The following is a 25,182-nucleotide window of genomic DNA, read 5'->3' on the forward strand; positions in this document are numbered from 1 at the left end:
AACCATGAAAAAACACTCTTGAAACAACTTGGAAGTATAAAGGTAAGTTTAACAAAATATAGAAGGCATTTGAGTGAAAGGAAGGTTACAAAGATATAAGGAAAAAGGGTAAATAAAAATATATACAAAATCAGACACAGCTAACAAAGGATTCTCTGGATGTAAGATGTATTCCGTTAAGATGCACTGCCATTAGGAGTCTGGAACCTGGTTTCTTTGTCTGTCCACCTGAGGCTAGGTTCTTTTCAGCCCACGCCCTCCTGGGCTGGGCTTAACCACAGTGCTCAGAGAACTGGGTTCTCTTCCTGCCAGTACATAAAAGTATGTTTTAAATGCAAAACATTTCTGTTAGATAATATGTGAAAAATTTAATCAGACCCACAATACCTGAAGGTAGAAGGATTACATTTGGGTGAGTTGTCATTGATATCATCAATCATGATTGTGATCTCCATTTCACTGTAGTGACCAATGCTGGGACTGTCCTCCACTCGAATTGTTAATGAGATCTTAGGTTGGAACTGATCAGCATCTCGGTCGATACTTTCAGACACCTGCAATACTCCAGTTGCTAGACAGAATGCAGCCAAAAGTTAGATGTTTGCCACGGCGAGGAGTAACAAATGCTTATACTGTGCACACAAAAGGACAGGGAAACTCAGCAACAATTGACAGAATAAAGTCTCCTATTATATGCTAATCATGGCTGGTTTTGTTATTTCTTTAAATTATACAAAATGGTTTTGGAAGTTCTACTTAATGACTAGACATACATTGCTCAAAATATACCATAGGAGGACTCTGCAGATGGCTTGAAGGGCAGCCCTCAAAGAGCTTGTGCAAGTCAAAGTAGAACTCTCTAGCTCCTTCACTTTCTACCATTATTGTTCAAGCATCCTTCAGCACCTCTAAATCTACTCACTTCAACAGTATAACAGTACAGTAGAGGGTACAAAGGAGGTTGTATATACTTTGCCTTTCAGAGTATAATTGAGGTAGAAGGTGGAACTACATGTCCCAGTAGAAAATCCAAACAATTCATGTCCCAGTGGAAAATCACCCTAAGGTCACCCTAAATCCTCACAGTACTATGCTATGTGGCACCTCTGACAGCTGTCATGAGCAGTTCTAAAGTAACAGCAGAGTGAGCAAAGCAGTCTCTGAATGCCAGCCTTGGTGGATGCACTCCAGAAAGCACAAGGAGACATGACTAGCACTCTCTTGGAGGGTCTTGCATGAGAAGTGTCATGAACTGAGCAATGAAGCTGAGGTGCAGATTTGCTGTGTGCCTGAGTACTTGAGTGGATTTCTGAGAGGAGAGAGGATATGAAGGTCTAACTATGTGCAGCTGTTTCAAGAGCTCCAAAAGGACCACTGCAGCCAAGAGATCATCACTCTCCAGCCATAACTCAGTATTTGTGAAGAAGTTGCCTTTCTTCAAGAAATCTTAATAAATCTTGGTCAAGTAACCCCACAGTTTGATCCTAATAACATACCAAGCATTTCTTATTTCCAGGGCTATCCATAGAATAAAACAAGTAAATTTAAAACCAAGGAAAAGCATTCACTCCAGAGTAGCCACTTATTTTTGGTTTTAAGCATCAGAAAGCACATATATGTTTGCCTTACATGGATTTATGGAGAAATATCTGTTAGAAGATGGGATGCTGAAGAAAAGTCTGCCCAGAGACTCTTCATCATCAGGATCTTTAGCTGTTATATGGGCAACAATAGTGCCTGGGCTTTGCTCCTCTGGAATCCTGTAGTTTCCTTGTTTTCTACAAGATAAAACAAAATTCAACACAGTGAACATCTGTGTTTTCAAGGGCAGCTGCTTGCAGAGTTATCTGATTATCCACTTGTATCAGGAGAGCCCTGGCCAAGCTGAGCTCAGAAATGGCAAATGCATTTCAGAGTAAATATCCCAGTCAGTAGCTCTGCCAGCTGAATTTGGTATGTGGTCATAAAGCATGGTACAGCCATACACATGACTGTCCTTCCCCCACAACTTTTTCTCTGTAAAAATACTTTTCTTTTCACAAACTCATGGAAACTGAAGATGGAAGAGGCTGTTAAGTTATGCATTCCACCACACTAAGGAGCCATCAGCTTGTAAAGCTGTTTGCCTTAATTTCCTAATTTTTCCAAGAGGCAAACAAAATAGATGCAGTAAAGAAATTAACCATATTCTGGAATGAATGCTGGATGCTTGTACGCTGTATTAAAAAGCTGAGTTGCCCCTGTAGTAGGTGGAGGCAAGGAGAAGTCTCATGGTTATCCAACAGATGAACACACTCCAACATTCTAACAACATCTTGCTGTCTGATTCATTTTTACAAAAAGAAAAATGTTCTTTACTGGTGCTGTTTTGCACCACAGCTGTCAAAATTTTCCTACAAATTAAGGGAGCTGTATAGCTCAGATGTAGCCTGACACATAATTGTACATGATTGCCTTATAGTCAGTGTGAGAAGATGCCCGCTCGCATCGGTACTAAGGTATGCAATCATGGCATTTGAACCACCTGCAAAATCAGGCATGGACAAGCACATAAAAATTGTGCAAGGAATTTCTGACGAATGCTTTGCACCACTGTAACACACATAAACAATTCCTACATGGAGGAGGGTGGTCCTCAAGGGTTCAACAAGGCATAGGAAGCATATTTTAAGGATCAATAATTTTCAGACTTCTTATGCCATAACTTAACTAATTGGCTAGTCTGTAATGCCCAGTATGGCAAAGCATGAGCCCTTTGTTGCTCTCTGAACATAAACATAGTGACACATACAGCAGAGAATCGCAGAAACGGAAGGTCTCCGCCTGCAATTGCAGAAATGGTTAAGAAGAAACAGTATCTTCAACTGTTTTGCCAGCTCATGTGGAAAAAGGCAAGAAAACAGGAGAGAAATCACATAGGGTTTTCAGAGTAAAAGCATCTAACCTACAGAAGGAAGTAAAGGAGCAGTTTGTGAAGGCTGCATAAAGAATGTATTTTGTTATTCTATTTTGCTCTTGGCATCGGATCTGTTACTTCCTTGTTCTCCTGTCGATTCCAGAGTTGCTCAGAAACAGAAGAGCTCTATTAACACTGCAAACATAAAGATAAATAAATAGAAATGGCAAAATTTGGAGGAAATTGTGTAGAGCACAAGGAGCAAACAGGGGCACAGGAGGAAGATTGATCCTGCATGTACCACTACAACAATGTGGAGCAAGCTGTTAACTTTATTGGCTATTTCAAATGAGGTTCAAGTAAAAACAACAACAAATCCATGTCTGTTTCTAGCATTTCATACTTCCATTTCTTCAGATTATCTACTCCTTTACCTAGCAAGATCCTTGGCCTTAGCCTGGGACCTATGCATAGCTCTGGTTCCATAAAATATTTGGACAATTGCTCCAAACAATTGTCTGGAAGCATCATGGCATGTCCCAGGTGCTACCAGGTATCCTGTTTTACATAAATGACATAATAAACATTGTCGCAGGGACCTTCTAATGCCGCAGGATCAGGAGACGTAAAGAGTGTCTTGTATCCAATCAATATCTCATGCAAGTAAAAAATATACCAACAACACAATCAGAACTGTGATAATTCCCAAGCTTCTGCTTCAGCAAGTAATTCACTGTCTTCCACTGCAACAGAACCTGCTGGTGACACATATTCTTTCCCATTTCTCCAAAGTTTCAGCAATATTCCTGATTCCATTAGGCTTCAAAACCATTTTTTTACTTGTCTGACACAATTTCCTGCTTATGTTTCTAAGATCAATGGGGGTTTGCTAGAAGTGTGTCTGGAACACAGATCAAAAGCAAGCCCTTCTTTTGTCTAGACAGTTCAGCATCAGTAGGGTGAAATGCACACCTGCATGATGCATTCTATATGATCGTATTCACACAAATTTCATCAGCTTATTTGAATATATCCAAAGGTCTTTGCACAGCTTTAACTTCTCTAAATAGTAACAAACACAACAAACTTGTCTGGCTGTTCTCCAGGATGATGGCAGAGACTCGAAACTCTTAAGAATATAAAAATAAATAATAGAGGGAAATTAGGGTAAAGCTTTGAAGTAAAACTACAGGAACCATTTAAAAAAAGCAGTAGTGTTTTCTTAGTATATTTATTTGCCCTTACGTTATGCCCTCACCCTCACATCAGTGCCTGTAGCAGTTTGGGCTGGGTGCCCTCTGCTGTGTTCATATATGGGGTACTTCCTGTGTCCAAAAGTCCAGCCCAGTGGGTGGCCACAGGAAACTAGGTATTTCATACCATCATTCCTTGTGCCACTATAAAATCTCAGTGGGGGTCCTGGCACTTCCTCTTTCTTTCCTTGATGCCACCCGGTAACTAGCTAGGCCCAAGGCTGGGGGGATGGGCAGTCTCAGATCTGGCCAGCTGAGACTAGCCTAGCAGTGGAGTGGGAGGTGGGGGAAAGAAGGAGCCCTGGGGGTCTTGGGTGTACCCTCAAGTGGGGATGGGATGTTTCTGGGTTTGCTTTGGGATTTATTTTGTCACTGTGCTTCTGGCTCTCTGTAAACATTCAGCGCTTGCCATTTAAACTTTCCATCACTTTTGCAATCCTTTTGTCTGAGTTGTTATTTTTCCTGTGGTGGGGAGGGGGGCTGCCTCAACCCATCACAGTGCCAAAGCAGTAAATCTGAGAAAAAGTCTAAATTTTTAATACAAGGGAAGATTTTACTCACATGGTAAAGTAAGGTCTTTCATCATTGACATTAATTATATTTACTTGCAGTGTTCTAGTTGAGGTCAGTCCGCCTGGATCTGTTACCGTTATATTGAAAAAGTAGCTGTCATATAAGAAAACAAAATAAGAATAGCTCCATGGCTTGCAGGAGAACATTTCTCTGCCTACCATAAGCTAACAGACAACATTGTCGTAGGGTTGGAAGGGTAAGGCCCAAAAAGCCTCCTCCCTCCCCCCTGTGAAGTAAAGGGAAGGAAAAATTGAAGGGAAAGGAATAAAACCTCACAGCTGAATTAGCAAAGCAATGGGTGCTGTATATTTACAAAGCAGGGAAACGCAGGGAAATATATACAAATTTACAATATTTACAATATATACAAAAATATACAACAAAGTAGCACAGAAATGAGAGTTCCCCCCTCTGCTGAGGGGGTTCCCCACCTGCGCTCTCCCCTCTCTCCCCCTTTCCCCAGAGCGGGTTAGAAAAGAGAGAAAAGAGGAAAAAGTTAGAAGCAGTTATGTGTTAATTGGAAAGCGGTTAATACAGGCCTTGCAGTTTATCAGTTTCAAGGTCAAGCCTTGGCTGAAAGCCCAGAACAGCGAGCTGCTGCCCAAAGGAGGAGCGGAAGAAAGACTGAACGCTAAAGTGCAGGAATTCCCAGGAAACTCTGCCGCACTCCCAGTTCAGAAGGTGCTTCCTCCCAATCTACCAATGAAATTAGTTTAGATCCGTCTTTTTCGTTTACAAACATCCGTCCACCATATTCCTTTTCTTAAGGGGACAGCCTCAAACGGTCACAAACATGAATAAAAATACATTCTCACCTATGTGACCCATTCTCATAATCAAATTCTTCTGTCGAAAAAATGGCTCCACTTTCCGTGACCAAGAATGGCACTTGTGCAGGCAGCAAAGAATACTGAAATGAAGAGAGCAAGAAATTAGACTTAGGAGCTTCAAACACTCCTCCACTCATTCCTTGCCTTGTTATAGTACAGCATTTGCCTCAAACACATGGTGATGTACAGTTGCCAGCACAAGCATGCATCATCCAAGTTGAAGGGGTTAAGTCATACGTACTTTTCTTGCCAGTGGCAGTCACAGAGACTGAACTACACTAATGCCCATTGCCTTAGATTGGGAGAATGGGTTCTCAAAACACAACTTATGCCCAATTACACTGTGGCTGGGTTGTCTGGGTTTCATACTGAAAATGCTCCTTCTTTTCCTGACTTTTCCTGTATTCCTTATAAGGAAGGTAGTTCTTAAAAGATGCTGCCAATTAGAACTGCATGCATCTCCTGAGAGGAACATGGTAGGCCAGAATTACAAGCCTCATTTGAACTCTCTCCTGCAGGGAGATCAAGTGGAAAGAGAAATTTGGTGCCAGACTTTTCTCCTTAGGTTTTACCCCAACAATGTTTCGACTAGTTTTATTTGTCTCAGAAGCGAGCTGTTTCCAACAGCACAGAAATGTGTGCATCTCCCCACAGGAAAGTGGTAGGCCAGAATTCCAAGCTGCATTTGAAGTCTCTCCTGCAGAGAGATCAAATGCAAAAAGAAATCTAGTGCTAGGCTGTTCCCTCTAGATATTTCCTAGGCACTGTTTTGATTAGCTTCTATTCGTCTCAGAAGCAAGTGGTTTCCAAAGCATAGAACTGCATGCATCTCCTGAGAGGAAAGTGGTAGGCCAGAATTCCAAGCCCCATTTAAACTTCCTGCAGAGACATGAATGGGAAATAGAAAACTGGTGGTGGACTTTTCCCATTAGCTATTTCCTAGACACTGTTTTGATTAGTTTCCATTGGTCTCAGAAGTGAGCTGTTTCCAACTGCATAGGACTGCACGCATCTCCTGACTTTTCCTGTATTCCTTATAAGGAAGGTAGTTGTTGAAAGATGCTGCCAATTAGCTGTTCAGATACATTAGATTGTATCCTCTCTGTTGTGCTTTGGTTTTGGGTTTTTTTGTTGTTGTTGCTTGTTTGTTTGTTTGTTTTTTTCTTGTTTGTTTCTTTAATACAACTTACTTTGAGATTAGCATTTTCAGGGTCAGCTGCATCAGTTTGGTAAATGCATCCTGGAGGGGTTCCTTCCAAGACATAGATAGTGACAGCTGCATGGATAGAAGTATACTTATTGTCAACCGGGTAGGAAACATCAAACATGCAGAAGGTGTCCACACATATTACTGCCTGTGTGTTTTTACAAGTATAATTCTAAAATAATCACAAAGAGCACAAAGATAAAAAAGAACCAGCTGCTACCAGGCAGCCATCACTGAGAGTAGCCATAGAATTTGTGCCATCAGGAGAAAGAATGATTTTTAAATATAGCCTGTTCAGAGCTCCTCATAAAGGATGGAGTAAAGTGATGATTTGGGCTACAACTGTGTCATTCTTTGCTGTGCAGATGGAGTGGACATAGCTCTGTGCTATGTTGTCATCATCACTCCTCCCTCTCCCCTGCCAGGAGAGCTCAAAGCCTCTGTTTTCCCTTTATACATATAAGTTGAACAACTTGTTGAAGGTTTGCCTTATTAAGGCTGTACTGAAGTGCAAGGTGTACTGCTTTACATGCCAGGAATTCTCATAGCCAGCTTGTCCCATACTGACCCACTCTCAACTGGCTTGTCTTTCTTTGGCTAAAGGTATTAACAAAACAACAGATCTTTAGACATTATTTGCTTCATGCCCTTTTGTATCTGCTGGACCTGCTGTTTCCGGACCATTAATTTGCACTGTGAGCCCCGCTGACTGCTGCTGCTCTTTAGAGCAGTGGGAATCCCAGACTAGTGTAATGAGTTGTTCCCAGGGGACAAGAACATGAACATGAAGTTTTATGAGAGAGAGATGCTTTTTCATACTTGGCTAATGCACAATTACTGCGTAATTGTAGCTGGTACTGTTAACTACAGCCACACAGTTAGACAGATCAGACATTTGTGTTCACCCTAGCTGACAGTTTAGACAGTGCACTTATTTCTAATGAGCTCCCACACAGAATGTGTTTCATGCTCTGCTGATCCCCTGAAGTACCACATGTAATTATTATTAGATTCCTGCAGCACCCATGATATTCAAGACAACAGCTACATGCAGAAGATGACACAGCCTCCTCCCTGGAGGAAGATAATTTGCTTTACAAACTAAGCATTTTATGGAAGCAGAAATGCCAATGTGCTTAAGATATATTTGTGAAGCTGGCTGAATTTGAGCAGGCCTGGCTTGAACCTGTCAGAGTTGACAAACCCTGCCTTCTGCAGCAGGCAGAAGTCAAGGCTGCAGTCATGCTGTTCTGCTTGATCACCTCAATGCCTATGGGTCACAAAGCAGTTCAGGGGCTTCAGCAGCCAGCTCCAAAAACCTACCATAAACAGATCACAGTTTGACGTTTTCAGATTAAAACTGACCAACAAAAACCCCCAAACAAAAACAAACAGACAAATCCCATGTAAACCAAGCAACTGAATATTGTATTACTGAATATTTTTCTGTACAGTGCTGTCTGGACTTCAATGGGATATCAGTATCTCACGAAATAATAAGTGCACATTTTTTACTCACTGCTTGAAGAGATTTGTCTCTGTGTGAAGACACAATATGATGAAGAGGTTATTAAATTTCTGAATAGGAAAAATATTATTTTTATTATTATAAAATTATTAATAACTAATGAATCACTAACTTATATACATGTTCTAGTGCACGTTCGTGAAATACATTCCATAAGTGGCTTAGTGTTATGATTAGAACTCAACTGAACTATCTACAGAATTATTTCTATATTTATATAACGAAGGGTGCAGTTCCACCGCTTGGCCACGAGACGGCGACTCGACGGAGTGCGGGCGGCTTCTAGCTATATGTAGAATAGAATAGAATAAACCAGGTTGGAAGGGACCTTCAAGATCATCGCGTCCAACCTATCATCCAACACCACCTGTAATGGGTTGGGGCAAACCCCCTCCCCACCACGGGCAGAAACAACGACTCAGACAAAGGCATTGCAAAAGTGATAGAAAGTTTAAATAGGAAAACAATTTAAAAAACAAACACCAATGAAAGCTTTACAGAGAACCACAAGCACCATGACAAAGAGAGAGATCCCAGAACATACCCAAGAACATCCCATCCCCACCTGGGGGTACACCCAAACCCCCCCAGGGCTCTTTCCTCCCCCCCAACCCAGCCTTGGGCCTGGGCAGGCCCAAGGGAGGTGGCTCACACCATTTTACCTAGGCTGCAGCTGGGGACGAAAGAGGAAGTGGAGACCCCGCATGGGCATTTTATAGGGGAGCAGGGCATTATGGGATTGAATACCTGCCTGTGACCACCCCCTGGGCTGGGCCCACCCGTAGGGACCTCCCAGGTGTGTTCTGTGCAGTGGCATCCGGGCCAGCACCCAGCCTAAACCACCACACCACCTAATCAACTAACCCATGTAACCAAGCACCCTGTCAAGTCTCCTCCTGAACACCTCCAGTGACGGCGACTCCACCACCTCCCTGGGCAGTCCATTCCAATGGGCAATCACTCTCTCTGTGTAAAACTTCCTCCTGACCTCCAGCCTGAACTTCCCCTGGCGCAGCGTGAGACTGTGTCCTCTTGTTCTGGTGCTGGCTGCCTGGGAGAAGAGACCAACCTCTGCCTGTTTACAACCCCCCTTCAGGTAGTTGTAGAGAGCAATAAGGTCACCCCTGAGCCTCCTCCTCTCCAGGCTAAGCAACCCCAGCTCCCTCAGTCTCTCCTCATAGGGCTTGTGTTCCAAACCCCTCACCAACTTTGTTGCTCTTCTCTGGACTCATTCCAGCAAGTCAACATCCTTCCTAAACTGAGGGGCCCAGAACTGGACACAGTACTCAAGGTGTGGCCTAACCAGTGCAGTGTACAGGGGCAGAATGACCTCCCTGCTCCTGCTGGCCACACTGTTCTTAATGCAGGCCAGGATGCCATTGGCCCTCCTGGCCACCTGGGCACACTGCAGGCTCATGTTCAGCCTACCATCAACCAGCACAGAGATTACTCTGTTAGATGCAGATACTTTGAACTGAGAGTTAGTGGATGGAAAGCATGTACTTTGTAGCTGTAGATTGTGGCAAGGTTGGGTTTTGGCAGGCTACTATCACTGGACTGATTCCTATCTTCATCATTCAGGTGCTTCAGAATGGTAAAATCATTTCTGGTCAAAACCTCAAGGAAAATAAAAGGGTATTTCCAGAGATGAAACATTCCAAACACTTGTGTAAAATAAGGCTCTGATTAAAAATAATGTGTTCTTCTCCTCCCATGTTTTCCCTAAGGAGAAATGTTAGCAATTTTGCTACTACTGTACACAGATATAGGGTTGGGGTTTTTCTCACTCCACCATGATCTTACGTTGATTTGCCATATTTCCTCGAAACACGGGGTCTTCATTTTCATCTGTTACTTGGACAGTCAGTATGCTAAGGTCAGTTGTCCCATTTCTATCTTCAACAAAAATCTCTAAATCAAAGGTCTTTGGCATAGTTTCATAATCTAGGATCGGGTTTCCTGTGGTAACAACCTGAAAAGGAAAAACGAAATTGTGTGTATAGATATATACACACACACACACACATATATATATATGTATATATGTGTGTGTATATATAACTAGCACATGAAGCAAGAGATACAAATTATATTCTGTATGAGTGAATACAAGTAGAGTGAGCATTTTAGATGATCTTCTACAGGCTGGAGTATTTCTTGACACAAATGTGAGGTAAAACTCAGTAGAAAGACCACAATGTTGTGGCTTCATGGAGTAACTCAAGGACTCCTTGTGTGAGGGACAGTTTGAGAAGGCAAAAGCCTGGAAGGAGCTTTCCTGCCTCACAGGCAGCCCTTTGCCTTCAAAGTCAGGAATATTTCTTGCAGCTACTTATCTCCATGAAGGTTTCAGTCTTCCACACCAAGCTCCAGGACCAGTTGAGGTATGAGAAGACTGAAAACTAGGAGAACACCCTGCAACACAGAAGGGCATCTTCATTATTGCTGCAAGTCAGGAGCATGAGAGGGAGGAACTCTCACTTGGAGAGTGGGGGCAGAAGATTGTATAGTGAAGGCAGAAGTCCTTTCCTTGTATAAGTCATGTCAGAGAGAAGTCTTGTGGGAAACCACAGCAAGAAGGCACTTGGATGAGCATACCATAAGAGAAAGGGACCAGAATTATTCGGTGAAAATGTCAAACTAGTTCAAAAATTTACATAGGTTGTGAGTTTTGCAAGACTCAGCTTACTTTATTTTGGAAGTGACGCAAAATCCTTTAAAATCTAGATGAGAGTGGCCAAACAGGAACCATACATGGGTATCTAAGGCACTTTAAATTCACAGTTTCTTCACATAAATTAAGACTGGCTGGCAGCCAGTCACCAGTGGTGTCCCCCAGAGATCATTGCTGGGCCCCATCCTCTTTAACATCTTCATTGATGATCTGGATGAGGGGATTGAGTCAGTCACCAGCAAATTTGCAGATGACACCAAGTTAGGGGCAGATATTAGTCAGTTAGAGGGTAGAAGGGCTCTGCAGAGGGACCTCAACCAACTAGACAGATGGGCGGAGTCCAATGTGATGGCATTCAACAAGTCCAAGTGCCAGGTGCTGCACTTTGGCCACAACAACCCCATGCAGAACTACAGCCTGGGGTCAGAGTGGCTGGAAAGCTGCCAAATGGAGAGGGACCTGGGGGTGCTGATTGACAGCTGCCTAAACATGAGCCAGCAGTGTGCCCAGGTGGCCAAGAAGGCCAATGGCATCCTGGCCTGCATTAGGAATAGCATGGCCAGCAGGAGCAGGGAAGGCATTGTGCCCCTGGACTCTGCACTGGTTAGGCCACACCTTGAGTCCTGTGTCCAGTTCTGGACCCCTCAGTTTAAGAAGGACATCGAAACACTTGAACTTGTCCAGAGAAGGGCAACGAGGCTGGGGAGAGGCCTTGAGCACAGCCCTATGAGGAGAGGCTGAGGGAGCTGGGATTGTTTAGCCTGGAGAAGAGGAGGCTGAGGGGTGACCTCATTGCCCTCTACAACTATCTGAAAGGTGGTTGTAACCAGGAAGGGGTTGGTCTCTTCTCCCAGGCAACCAGCACCAGAACAAGAGGACACAGTCTCAAGCTGCACCAGGGGAAGTTTAGGCTGGAGGTGAGAAGAAGGTTCTTCACCGAGAGAGTCATTAGTCATTGGAATGGTCTGCCCAGGGAGGTGGTGGAGTCACCATCCCTGGAGGTGTTCAAGAGGGGATTGGATGTAACACTTGGTGCCATGGTCTAGTCATGGGTCTGCGGTGACAGGTTGGACTCAATGATCCTCGAGGTCTCTTCCAACCTTGGCGATACTGTGATACTGTGAAGATGAAAAACCATTGGGGAGGGGGAGGAAGAAATTTCTATACATCATTCTTCACCTCTTAGTTTGCAACAATCACATCTTTGCTTTTACAGAATAAATATGATTGTGATAGCTGATTTTTGCATAGATGCAATTAAAACTTATCATTGCTTCTGCTATTCATTTGTAATTATCTACTCCTGTCCAAATACAACCTCAGTCTGTATTTGCAACTCTTTTCTTGGTTTAAGATAAGATACTGTGCACTGTCAGCTTATATGAGTGAAGCTCAGATGAAATGTAAAACTCACCGAGTATTCCAGACCCCCATTTGGTTTAATATCAAAAGCCTCTGTAAGTGGATTTGAATTTACTATGGTAGGAATTATTGCAACACCTTCAGAAGACAATGGAGAAACAGATACATTAAAGGTGTAAACAGAAATACCAGCTGCTGCGTTTTCTTCAAGAGTGCTTGTTGCAGGTAAGCCCTTAAGAATCTGAGTTCTTTTTCCTGCAAGATGAAAACAAATGTAAAATTAATTTTGAGAATCTTAGGCTAGTGGCAACACACAGCTTGTGCCAAGAGCACAATTAGTGGACACAAAGTGGGATGATTCCCTTTTTGCTTGTGAATGGTGACATCATGTGGTAGTAAAACCAGGGCTAATGGGGGGAAAAAACCCAACCCAAACCTTTTCTGTAATTCAGTACTGCAATGTTGTCATCTAGAGTGGCTATTGTTATTTTGCCTTCACACAGGATGTTAGGGGTTGGAAGGCACCTCTGGAGATCATTGAGCTCAATTCCCCTGACAGAGCAAGACCACAGAATCTAGTGCAGGTTGCACAGGAATGCATCCAGGTGGGTCTCAAAAGTCTCCAGAGAAGGAGTCTCCACAACCTCTCTGGGCAGCCTGTTCCAGTGCTCTGTCACCCTCACAGTGAAGAAGTTCCTCCTCATGTGGAGGTGGAACCTCCTGTGCTGTTTTTTCTATCCATTGCCCCTTGTCCTATCACAGGGTGCAAGTGAGCAGAGCCTGTCCCCTCCCTCTTGACATCCAGCCCTCAGATATTTATAAACATTTATTAAATCCCCTCTCAATCTTCACTTCTCCAGACTAAAAAGCTCCAGGTCTCTCAACCTCTCCTTTAATCATCCTTGTAGCACTCTGTTGGACTCTCTTGAGTAGATCCCTGTCCTTTTTGAACTCACTGTCAGTTCTGAAGGCATCCTGCTTGCGCCAATGAAACAGGTGAAATGGGACTGTAGTGCCCCAAAGAGAGTCTATTTTGATCCCTTATCTTCACAGAAGCTGGTCTGACATGTTTGATTACCCTATTTGAGAGCACAGTGGAAGAAGGCCACAAGAAGAAGCAGCTGCTGCCTAAGCAGTTCTAATGATGGAGTGGTGTGCACAGGTGTCGGATACTGGAAAGGAATATAGGCAGCACAAAGATCTTTGGGAAAAAAAAATAAAGCAACAGACCTTGTCATCTAACTTCTACTTTTGTTTGCTACAAATATGCCTTTATATAGAAGCAAAGAAAATGAGCATGTTTCTATTACTTCATTGCACCATCCCTGTGCTACCACCTCTCTGCACTAATCACATAAAAACTTTTAAGGCATGTCCTGAAACAACATTTTAATAACCTCTCATCCCTAAACTGGCAATGTACAGGAGACTGTAGCAGGGCTGACTGCTGCCTGGCAGTCTTTGCTGGCTTACCAATGAAGCTGGCTGTGCCCAGAAATATGTCCTGCTTAGTGTGTGTCAAGAAGAAGGTAAACACTCTTCTGTCAAGAGGCTGGACAGGATGTCCATACACTACCAGTTACTGCAGACTTATAAAGTCTTAACTATTGCTGAGTGGATAAAAGGTAAAAAACCTGCTACAGTAACTAGTTTGAGGGTGCTAGGGCATGGTTCCACTTGGGTGCTCAGGAACCTAAAAATCTGCTCCTTTGCAATACCTCTGCAGTGTAGGAGATCCCTTTGCCACTTCTCATGTGTCTGGGGAAGGATGTCTGACATCATCCAGCACAGAGGTGCTCCGCCTTCCTGCATCCCACCCCAGGAGGTGATTTTCCTTACAGAGTTTCCTGGAGCACTTAGAGCAGCATGACTCCATCAGACATCTCCAGAACTTTTTGCAGTATGTAAAACTCACTGAATTTAGGGAGAAGGAGGGAGCACAGGGAGTGTTGTTCATGTAACAAGCCATACTATGTGGTGGGAGTGTTTGTCTCAGGAATGACCTCTTCTGAGCAGAGTAGGTAGAGCTGAAGCACTGCCCCATAGCTTTTCCACAGCTTCACAGAGGGTTCTGATACAGCTGATCCATGGATGACTGATTTGGATGGGGTTACTGTGGCATTCATGAAAAAAACACCCAAATAACCCAAAACACAAACAACAACAGCAAAACAAACAAACAAACAGACAAACCCACAACAAAACTCAAACTTGCAGATGCACTGCAGATGGGTGAGGTACAGGCTGTGATGTAGTTTTTGTCTGGAAAGTATCACCAGCAAAAGTCACTCACAACTCAGAGCAACTGCTCTGAGAGGGTATTCTGGAGATAACATTTTGATAAGTGAAACTGCTTTTTTAATATAATCTTTGGACAGTACCTGCTATATCTTTTCCCTTTAACAAGCTACAGTTCATTAATGGAAACCATTCTTAAAGTCAGTTAAATCATTCATAACATTTATTGTAGTAGAAAAAGAGTTGATGTTTTTATATTCTCTCTAAATCTTGCATTGGTTGTTTATTTAGTATTCATCTTTCTAAGTAACAGGCTCTTTCTCTTTGTTTTTAACTGAAATTTTTGGTATTCTTCTTCTTCCAAATGATTTTGCAAAAGCCTTCCTTCTATATTCACAAGTGCTTGATTACCTTCTTAATTTGTAGAATGACTGAAGCAATTCAATGCATGTTTTAACCAAATCAACAACTCTAAACTTTGACAGATGCTGAGTTCAAAACAAAACACTCGTGAGACTGACTTTGAGAACTATATGTGTATTTCAGTCTTATTTATCGGTGATTTGATAATCTTTAGAATGTACTTGCATCACACCTTCAAACTTTTCCCTCTCTATATTGATGTGGGTCAGAAAAACACTGCTTTTCAAGGAAGCTTGAGATTCACATGCAGTGTTCTGATGAGAGTTTTGGAGACATAGGGAAAATAATCAAACACTTACAAGGTAACTGAGGGTTGGCAGGTCTTTCAGTTCTTTCAGAACAAAAAGTCACTGTACCCAACCATCTAGAAATACTAAATGCTCCCAGAGACTGAGAGGTTTGCAGTTTGATGATCCACTTTAATTTACTAACATACATAGATAGTCATATAGTCAAATATCCCGTGTTTTTACATTGGGCAAAGGTTACCTCACTAATAATCCTCACAAGTGTTTTCCTGCTTGGCTGCTTGTTTTACTTCCTCAAAGAAAAATGCTGTCAATATTGGAAAAGAGAACACTGGAGTATTAATACAAGATATTGCTACTTGGAGAGCTAACCTCCTTTCCCAACACTGTCACACCAAGCAGTGGTTATTGATCACAGTATCACAGTATCACCAAGGTTGGAAGAGACCTCAAAGATCATCAAGTACAACCTGTCACCACAGACCTCATGACTAGACCATTGCACCAAGTGCCTTGTCCAGGGAAGTGTCTTAAAGTGTCTTAACAAGAAGTTATACGCTTTTCATTATACTGCTGTAATGACAGAGCCTGTACCTCACCCACCTGCAGTGCATCTGCAAGGTTTTGGGGTTGTTTTTTGTTTTGTTTTGTTTTATTTTTCATGAATTCCACAGTAATCCCATGTAAATCAGTGATCCATGGACTTCTATTTCAGTTGGAAAATAATTGTTACTTGATTTTTTTTCCACCCATGTCTGATCCCTAAATATGTATTATGAAGCTCCCAACAGAAAGTACAATAGCCAACAGTGTAGCAGTATAATGAAATCATGTTCTTACCAGATACTAGTCCTAGCAAAGTGAGGAGAACCATGCTCTTCATCTTTATGACACAATTCATCATGGTCCCAGGATGCAAACTAAAGAAAGATTATGGAATATTTTTCCTAGTTTATATTGGCTCCACCTAATTTCTTTGTTATGGGTAGAGTGAGAAACAAAACAAAGAACCTGAGTTTCTAAGGGAGTTTCTAAACACTGTCAGCTTGATAGTTTGTCAGCTCTGCCAGCTCCATGTTGACACTGCATCCACAGACCTAGGCAACACTTGAGGAAACAATCATCAATAGCTCCTTCACAGCAATTACCTTATCTATGAAAATAATCTGCTGTGTTCTAAATATGTAAGTATCATGTTGGTTTCATCTCTCTGGCAAATGAGGTGCTCTCTTCACACACCAGAATAAAATATCCATGCTTTATTAAATTAAAACAAGAACCTGGCTATCAGAGAGTTACTTAGACCACACACACTGCATACATGGAGGTGAGATTGCAGCAGATGTGTACAGCGAAGTTAGCTTTGCTATATGTGTTTCAGGAACAGAAAGGACAACTACACAAAATGCACTGGCTCCCTTAGATCAGGCATTTAGGTTAAAGGGGACCTCTGGAGGTCATCTCAAAGGTCTTTTCCAACCTGGTTAATTCTATTCTATTCTATTCTATTCTATTCTATTCTATTCTATTCTATTCTATTCTATTCTATTCTATTCTATTCTATTCTATTCTATTCTATTCTGTCAAAACACTGCTCAAAGCAGGATAACATTGTTCAGTGATTTGTCTGGGTCATTCTCAAGGATCTTCAAGCAAACTCAACAAGTCTGCCAAGAAAGAGAACTTAGAGATTCTGCTTTTACACAGCTTTGGCTTATGAGCTAAGCTCATATATGTAGATGAGTCTGCAAGACACTATGACTGACAGTAGGTCAGAAAGTTCTGTCCTGTGCTCCAGCATTTTGTTTAGCATGAACATGTTAATGGAAAATGCTGAACACCAGCTAGCTTAATGCTGGAGTGGGCATGCAGAGTATGTGTCTTGGTCCAGAGAGGGAAAGAGACTCAGTTCTTTTGAATATACCCATGTTATGAAATTAGAGGCACAATCAAGGCCAAAACATCAACATTGAGGCTATGTATTAACAGAATAACAAAAGGAGGGAGAGAGAGAGAGGGAAGAAATAAAAACAGGGAGAAGAGGGAGAGAGCAGGAAAGGGATTATCAGAGGTGGAGAGAGGGTTTTCGGAGCCCAAGATCTGTTAGAATTAGAATAGAATAGACCAGACCAGGTTGGAAGAGACCTTCAAGATCATCGTGTCCAACCTATCATCCAACACCACCTAATCAACTGTGTTGCCGCGTGATGTTTCCAGTGTGTGGTGTAATCTTCTTTCTTCTGCCTTGCCAGTATTGCTCAAGTCTTTTTTATACAGGTTTTTAGTCCTTAGGTATGTGTCCAGATATTGTCCCCCAGGAAATTGTCCTTAGATATGTGTCCAGGTATTGTTCCCCAGGAAATATTCCTGTGTATTCCTTGTGTTTGGGTCTGGAGTAAGTTGGATTCTGCCCATCTGTCCAGCCTGTCAAGGTCCCTCTGCAAAGCCCCTCTACCCTCCAGCAGATCTTGAAGTGCAATTGCTTGTCCTCAGGAAGGTGAGTGATTTTAACAGAAGTAAGCTTCACAGAAGCAAGTTTATTTGTGTAACAAAATGTGCAGGTTCAGGACATTAATCTTTTTTATGATTCCAAATTGACTTCCAGTCTGTCAACAGGAAAAAAAACCATCTCTCACTTTTCAAATGCATCAGAGCTTCAAGACATATTTTTTCCATTTCCATTTCCAGACTATTTCTGCTCAGCCCACTGGCAGGAAAAGAGACATTTTGCTCAGTCTAAGGAGAATTTTCACACACCTGATCCAACCCCAGGTCAAGAGTACTATTTTTATTTAATTAATTAAATTAACCTAGTGAAATTTTATTTCCATCTCTGCTCTCTTTAAACAGTGCATCTCTATCCACTGCCTTGGTATCTTTTCCTAAAATGTTAAAACACTACCTTAGCATTACACACACACACACAAAAACACACAACAAAAACACAGTATCAGAGTATCACAGTATCACCAAGGCTGGAAGAGACCTCAAGGATCATCGAGTCCAACCTATCACCACAGACCTCATGACTAGACCATGGCACCAAGTGTCATATCAACAACCACAAAACTCCTACAACTTTATGCAATATTGCATTTGATTTCTCAGCTAAAAGCTTCCCCTGTACCATTTGTGAGTGACATGTTAGTTACCCATGTGATTATGTTAAAAATCTAGACAAGTATCCTGGCTATCTATTATTTAGCATTGATTTGTAGACACATAAACCCATCACCTCCTTGATAATGAAATTGTGTTGGCTGTTCCTGTTAATAGGAAGTGATTCTATCACTCCAAGAGCTTTTTGAGGGGATCCAGATTTAAGAACAGCCTAAAATCCAGGTGTGTCCAAGCAGGAGTCTGAAAACATTCTTTTCATCAGTGCTGAAATCAAGTTCTCCTATTGCTCCAGAAGTTGTACACCTGAGATGTGAAAGGATTTTCCAGGGAAGAAGGAATCCTGAGAGTTTGTTTTGCTACAGAGAATTTCAGCACTTCTTTTAGAAGGATTGGGCGTACATAAGGCCTTAAGATAAGGGTGATTGTTCTGATCCTTCCCCATTCTCCCTGCTCCATTGTGACAAATGTGGACTGAGGCAGACAAAGGAATACAAGGACGTAAGTTTAAAAAAGTTAAGGATGTACTTGAATCCTCCCTACAAAGAGGTCAAGTGAATTCTCCAAGGCCATGCAGAAAGTCCAGGAAAGCCAAAGTTCTTGGTCTCTCTCCCAAGCTCAATCATGAAAACTGTAAGGCATTCATTGTGTCTGTGCAAAGCATGTTGTTGCAAAATGTTTTTTTCTTTAGGAAGTTCTTGTGCTACTTAAAAGCATTACATTTTGTTCTGTGTGAATACAACATGAAAGTCAGTGAAACACCAGCTTCAGTACTCATTCACTTAAGCAAAAGTAGATGATATCAGCAACTGCATTGTGTTTTGTGGTTCAAGATCAAAAACATATGGTGGTGTAGAACACTCAATGCTTGTGAGAAATTATGTTACTTGTCCATTTCAGTCACACATGTTTCTTGAATTTTAATAATGTGGTTTATCTTTCAATATAAGTTCTAGTACAAGTAAAGATTCAGTGAGATATGTGTTGAGGCCAATTAAATCTTCTGTTGAATCAGGGTATGAACCCATGTGGCAATACTTTGTACCTCATGATGCAGTATTTGTCTGCTATTGTAATTGCTTGACCACCTGAGCTGATGGGTAAACAAGGATGTGAAACACCAAATGATGCAAACGCAACAAGAAAGAATGCTCTGGGAAAATATAGGTACAGAAACGGAGGTTTCTATGTACACAGTGTGATGCACTTTTCTTAGTCAAGTATTTTAGTATCTCAACAACAATTACTTAATCATGCCTTTCCACCATGAAACATACTGTCTCTTACATTATCAGAAAAAAGGGATTTCACAGTATCACAGTATCACAGTATCACTTAGGTTGGAAAGGACCTCGAGGATCATTGAGTCCAACCTATCAACACAGACCCCATGACTAGACCATGGCACCAAGTGCCACGTCCAATCTCCCCTTGAATGCCTCCAGGGTCGATGACTCAACCACCTCCCTGGGCAACCCGTTCCAATGCCGAATGACTCTCTCGGTGAAGAACTTCCTCCTCACCTCGAGTCTAAACCTCCCCTGGTGCAGCTTGAGACTGTGTCCTCTCGTTCTGGTGCTGGTTGCCTGAGAGAAGAGACCAACTCCCTCCTGGCTACAATCCCCCTTCAGGTAGTTGGAGAGAGCAATGAGGTCACCCCTGAGCCTCCTCTTCTCCAGGCTAAACAATCCCAGCTCCCTCAGCCTCTCCTCATAGGGCTTGTGCTCAAGGCCTCTCCCCAGCCTTGTTGCCCTTCTCTGGACACGTTCAGACAAACCAACCAGACAAAACAAAACCAAAACACCCACAACAACAAAAGTGTATGCAATTCACAGTAGGAAAAACAAACCAAACAGCCAAATACCCACAAACAAACAAAAAACACAACAACCCACAACCCAAAAAATCACCCCATGTATGGCTACAGGGTACATGGATATGTACAGGCCAGGCTGTACACTTTATCAGCTAGTACAAACCATCATAGTTCTACCAACACTTGTGCTGGCTGAGCCTTCACCCCAAGACATGCAGCTTTTTGATGCCAAGACATAAATTCACAAGTTTTTTTTCCCAAGCTAAGAGGCAGCAGTGGGATGACTTGCCCCTCTTTCAGATTCCAGTGATGGACATCCTAAAATCTTCTCAGACCCAGCAGTTCAGTTGGATGGCCAGTCTTAATGCAAGGAGAAGTGATGTCCATACATGTCTAACAACAGTACTGATTTCAGTTTATGCTAATGGCAGGCAGTGGATTATAGCCATTTTACTTTTGCAAACCTCTGAGACTATTTTCCTGTATAAACCATTTTTCAGAGCCCAAGCATTATTTTTTTACTTTCTTTTTTTTGACAAAACCAGGCTAAGATGCATAAGGGATCTAGGCAAGGCAGTGCCTGTGGAACCGCAGTCCAAGCCACTCTCTTCTTTTGTGTCCAGTGGATGTGGACTAACGCTGGTCCAGGTTGCAGATGAGACTATAAACAGATTTTGCAAACACTTCAACCTGTGGTGTGGTTGCTGTTCTGTGATTACAGGGAGTTAGCCTTTTCTTTTTCTGTGAGCACTCTTTTTCTAAACAAACTTTGGGATATAACAACTATGACTAATACAGGAATTGTGATGTATGCATTAAATTTTATATATCCCTTCTTAACTTTCTAAACATTTCTGAGCTGACCTCACTACATTTGACTCCAGCTTTCAAATCCCTCAGAGTTTTGTTTGGTGACTTCTATACAATACATGGCAGATGTGCTCATTTGTGGATGTGAGCTCTTTGATACTGTCTTCTGTATGTGACTTGTGCTGCTCTAACAAAGGCCTTCGAGTATTAGTTTAGATGGTGATATCACCATCTCAGACAAAGAGATAAGTTTATCATCATCATCCATTCATTTCACTGGCATCAGAAAGGACTAGAGATAACACACAGCTCACCCTAGCCAGGGGGAAAACATGGATACTTGCATTCCACCTTTTGCCTCTCTGCAAGTTGGTTGTGTTTTTGGAGGGATTGGATGTGTGGGATCATGAGGAAAATACTCTTCATACATGAAACAGCAAACCTTCTGCTCTTCAATGTGTAAAGTCTACGATCATCTAACTTTGAAAGTAAAGAAAAGCTTCATCTAGATAAAGAGTTAAGCAGTAGGGCTTTTCCACAAATCCCTGCTTACAGCAGGTTCAAGGTGGGCAGTTATCTTCATGTCATTTGATAAAACCTTGCTGAGTGATACATATAAACTCAATACTTCCTAAATTGCTAGAACAATTAATAAAGCAGATAATTTGTAAGCAGCCAGAGACAAATAACTTGTAAATAGTAGGCAACATGGGCTCATCAAAACCAAATCATGCTGAACTAACCTAATTTCTTTTACTGATAGGGTAACAAGCTCAGTGGTTAAAGGAAATGCTGTGGGCATTCTACATCTTGATTTTAATACAGAATTTGATACAGTTCCATGTAACCTTCTTGTAAAGAAGTTAGATAAATGTTGATTAAATGCAATTACTGCTAAATAAATACAATGCTAGAGAGAAGGGGAAAAATAAGTTACAACAAAACATAAACCACAAACACACACACACAAAGCCCACTGCCACCAAAAAAAACCCAAAACACCAACAACACCCCCCCCCCCCCCCCCCCCCAAACAAACAAACAGACCCTGAGCAAACCAAAAAAAAACAATCCACAGAGCAATTTTTAATGGTTCAGTGTCAGGTCAGGAGGAAGTGTGGCACCAGGTCAGACCCACCTGCAAGACCTGCACTTGGTTTTCTGGACCCCAGGGTACGCCCAGGCAAGCCTGGGCTATGTGCAGGCCACCAGCCTCCCAGCCTCCCAGCCTCATTGTCTGTCTGGAGCTGAACAATTCCCCAGAGGGAGGGGGAAGAGGGGGCCTGAGTTGGGGGCCTGAGTTCTGGGCCTGTCCTGGGCCTCTTTGGCCCTACCACCACACCCCAAGCCTCCACCACGTTGGGTGGTGAGGTGCTGGGGGAAGCCGCCCCCTGCTCCCACTTGGACCTCCCTCCCTCCATGCTGTGGGCAAAGACGTGGAGGAAGCTGACAGTGTCCCAGAGGCAGCTTCGGGCCAGGCTCTGCTGGTTGCCCATGCAGGGACCCTGGGGACATGGCACCTCCAGAGACCACCCTGGGGGCCCTTGGGACCACCAGGGGGGTCCTGAGACCAGTAGGAAACTGGGGATACAGGGAGCTGTGGGATGGTGAATCTCCAGGTCTGGGGACCTCCAGGAACATCGCTGTCCTTGGGGGCCACTAGGACATCAGGAGGTCTTAGATATTGAGGGCCTAGGCAAACTGGGACCTCTGGAACCTCAATGTCCTTGGAGGAGCTCCAAGGGACACCAGGATCTCTGGGACACCAAGGCTTCTGGAGACCCTGAGGACCTCCTAGGGAGATGCTTGGGGAGGTCCTCATCGGGTCTCACCTGGATGTACTCAGTGAGGCTCTGGAGGACCTGCTTGGCCACGGCCATGGCCTTGGAGAAGTTGCCTTTGCCCTGCTTTTCGACAACCTCCTTGCCTGAGCAGTACCAGTAAACGTCACTGATGGAGTCCTGCCACCACCAGATGGGCACCAGCAGCCTTGAGGGGACATTGTGGGGACCCACCAGCAGCATGGGGATGTGGATATGAGGACAGGGTGCAGGCTGGAGGCCATGGTGTGGGGTTGGGCTGTCCTTGGGTCCCCATGGGTGGCCGTGGTGGCCATGGGTGTCCAGGTACCTGCAGGCACAGCAGGTAGTCCACAGTGCAGATGACGATGATGATGTCAGTGGTGATGGTGTTCCCTGTCTGGGTCCTTGGGTAGTTCTGGAAGTCTAAGGTAGGTTTGGGGACACACCGTGAGGTGACAACTGGCCCCCATGGCCACCTCATGGCCACCTCATGGTCTCCATAACCACCCCATGGTCCTCTCCACCACCCTATACCTTCATCTTCTCCACAGCTCCTACCCCATGGTCCTGCAAAGTCCCTTCCCCACCCCTTAAGCCCCTTAACTTTGTCCCTATGGCCAAGTGCTCTCCACCCCATGTCCCCCTTTGATGTCCCCTGGTGTCACCTCACTGTTGATGTGCCCCTCACAGAGGAGCTGCAGCAGCTGGAAGAGGTCCTGGGTGAACTCCTCATCAGACATCACCTTCTGCCCTGGGGACAAGGACATGGTGGGGACACCCGAGGCTGGCAGGAGAACAGCCAAGGGTGGCACTGATGGACCAGGGTGGCATGGGGACACCCCAGGGTGAGACTGGGTGACACCAGGGGGTGGCAGAGGGGACACCTAAGGGTGACCCCAGGGGGTGGCAGTTGGGTTTAGCAGGGAGTGGTGGCAGCCAGTAAGGCCAGGGTGACTGGGGACAAGCAGGGGAGAGGCCAAATAGGGGGGATCCCCTTCCAGTGACCCACATCCTATAGAGCCCTGGGGACCCTGTAGAGCCCCATAGAGCTCACAGAGTTTATAGAGCCCCTTCAGAGCCCTAAAGAGCCCCTATGGACCCTGTAGAGCTTATAGAGCCCCTCTAGACCCCTCTAGAGCCCCTGTAGAATTCCTAGAGAGTCCTAGAGACCCTATAGAGCTTGCTGAGCCCCTATAGAGACCCCATCATAATGTCCCCCAGACCTAGAGACCCTGAAGAGCTTATAGGCCCTATCATATAAACCCCTAGCCTTGTAGCTCCTATAGGGACCCCAGCTTTGATTACCCCAGCCCCTAATTAGCTCCACAAACCCTAATTAGCCCCACCCCAAACCGCATATAAAGAATCCAAAACCCATAGTGGGACCCTAACGCCCATGATGGGACACCAGTGCTCATGGTAGGACCCCAGTGACAATGGTGGGACCCCAGAGCCCATGTGGGGACCTCAAAACACATGCTGAGACCCTAAAGCCCATCTGGAGACCCCAATGTCCGTGGTGGCACCCCAAAGCCCATGTGGGGACCTTGAAGCCCATGGTGGAATCCCAAGATGTCACCTGCAGGTCTGCATCAGGGCCTGGAAGCTCTGGAAGAAGCTGACCTCTTGCTTCTTCAGGTAGTCCAACATTTTCTGGGGGAGAAATAGGGACATGTGTGGGGATGTGAGGACATGGAGACACCTGGACATGGGGACACATGGCCATGAGGACATGGTGGCACACATGGCCATGGGAACACCTGGCCACATCTCCCCACCTGTGTTGCCCCCATTGAGGATGGAGATGCCCAGCTTGAAGGTGGAGAACACCTGTCCCCTCGCACCCCCGCCAGCATCAGTCACCATCAGCACCCTGCTACTGCTGCCACCATGCCAACATAGCTCTGTGCCCACCTGAAACTGTGTCCCTTCCATGTTTCACCAGCTGCAATCAGGTCAAGTTCCCAGTTTCAGCAATCTGAACAGATTTGGGCTGAGTGGGAACAGGGAAGGAGGGAGGAGCTGTGTCTGTTGCAGCAGATGCTGAGGCTGGTTGCTGCCCCTCCTGCAGACATTGCCCAGCACCTCTGCTTCCAGAAGCAGGAGGATGCCCACGAGTTTCTGCACTACACCATCGATGCCATGCAGCAGGCCTGCTGGAATGGCTGTGCCTAGTATGTGTGGCCCTCCTGCCCTGTGCCCTCACCAGTGCCCCATGCCCATGGGAGGGGTGAACGTGTGCCCCAGGTTGAACTCTAGGAGCTGTGGCCCCATCCCCCAATCTTGAGGCAGCTCTGGGTTTGGATCCTGTGCCAGCTGCCGAGGAACCCAGGCATGCAGCTGGCTCAGGTGCAGCTCTGTGGCTGCTTCTGGAGATCTGCAGCCTTTCTGCTGGCCAGAGCACA

The 25,182-nt window shown here is 44.1% G+C and overlaps 1 protein-coding gene across 1 annotated transcript in view; it reads right to left on the reverse strand.

Moving 5' to 3' along the window:
- Positions 1-23,544, reverse strand: part of CDHR3 (cadherin related family member 3) — a 42,133-nt gene extending 18,589 nt beyond the window's left edge. The window contains exons 1-8 of the mRNA XM_068162431.1: positions 23,448-23,544; positions 12,376-12,578; positions 10,091-10,259; positions 6,743-6,828; positions 5,538-5,632; positions 4,711-4,815; positions 1,630-1,778; positions 388-571 (exon numbers count right to left, since the gene is read on the reverse strand). Coding sequence (XP_068018532.1) covers positions 388-571; positions 1,630-1,778; positions 4,711-4,815; positions 5,538-5,632; positions 6,743-6,828; positions 10,091-10,259; positions 12,376-12,578; positions 23,448-23,544 — 1,088 coding nt within the window. The remainder of the gene's footprint in view (positions 1-387; positions 572-1,629; positions 1,779-4,710; positions 4,816-5,537; positions 5,633-6,742; positions 6,829-10,090; positions 10,260-12,375; positions 12,579-23,447) is intronic.
- Between the last annotated feature and the right edge of the window lie 1,638 nt (positions 23,545-25,182).

Source organism: Melanerpes formicivorus, unplaced genomic scaffold, assembly GCF_026170545.1.
Source record: "Melanerpes formicivorus ecotype bairdi unplaced genomic scaffold, bMelFor1.0.p_v2 SCAF_64, whole genome shotgun sequence".
NCBI lineage: Eukaryota > Metazoa > Chordata > Aves > Piciformes > Picidae > Melanerpes > Melanerpes formicivorus.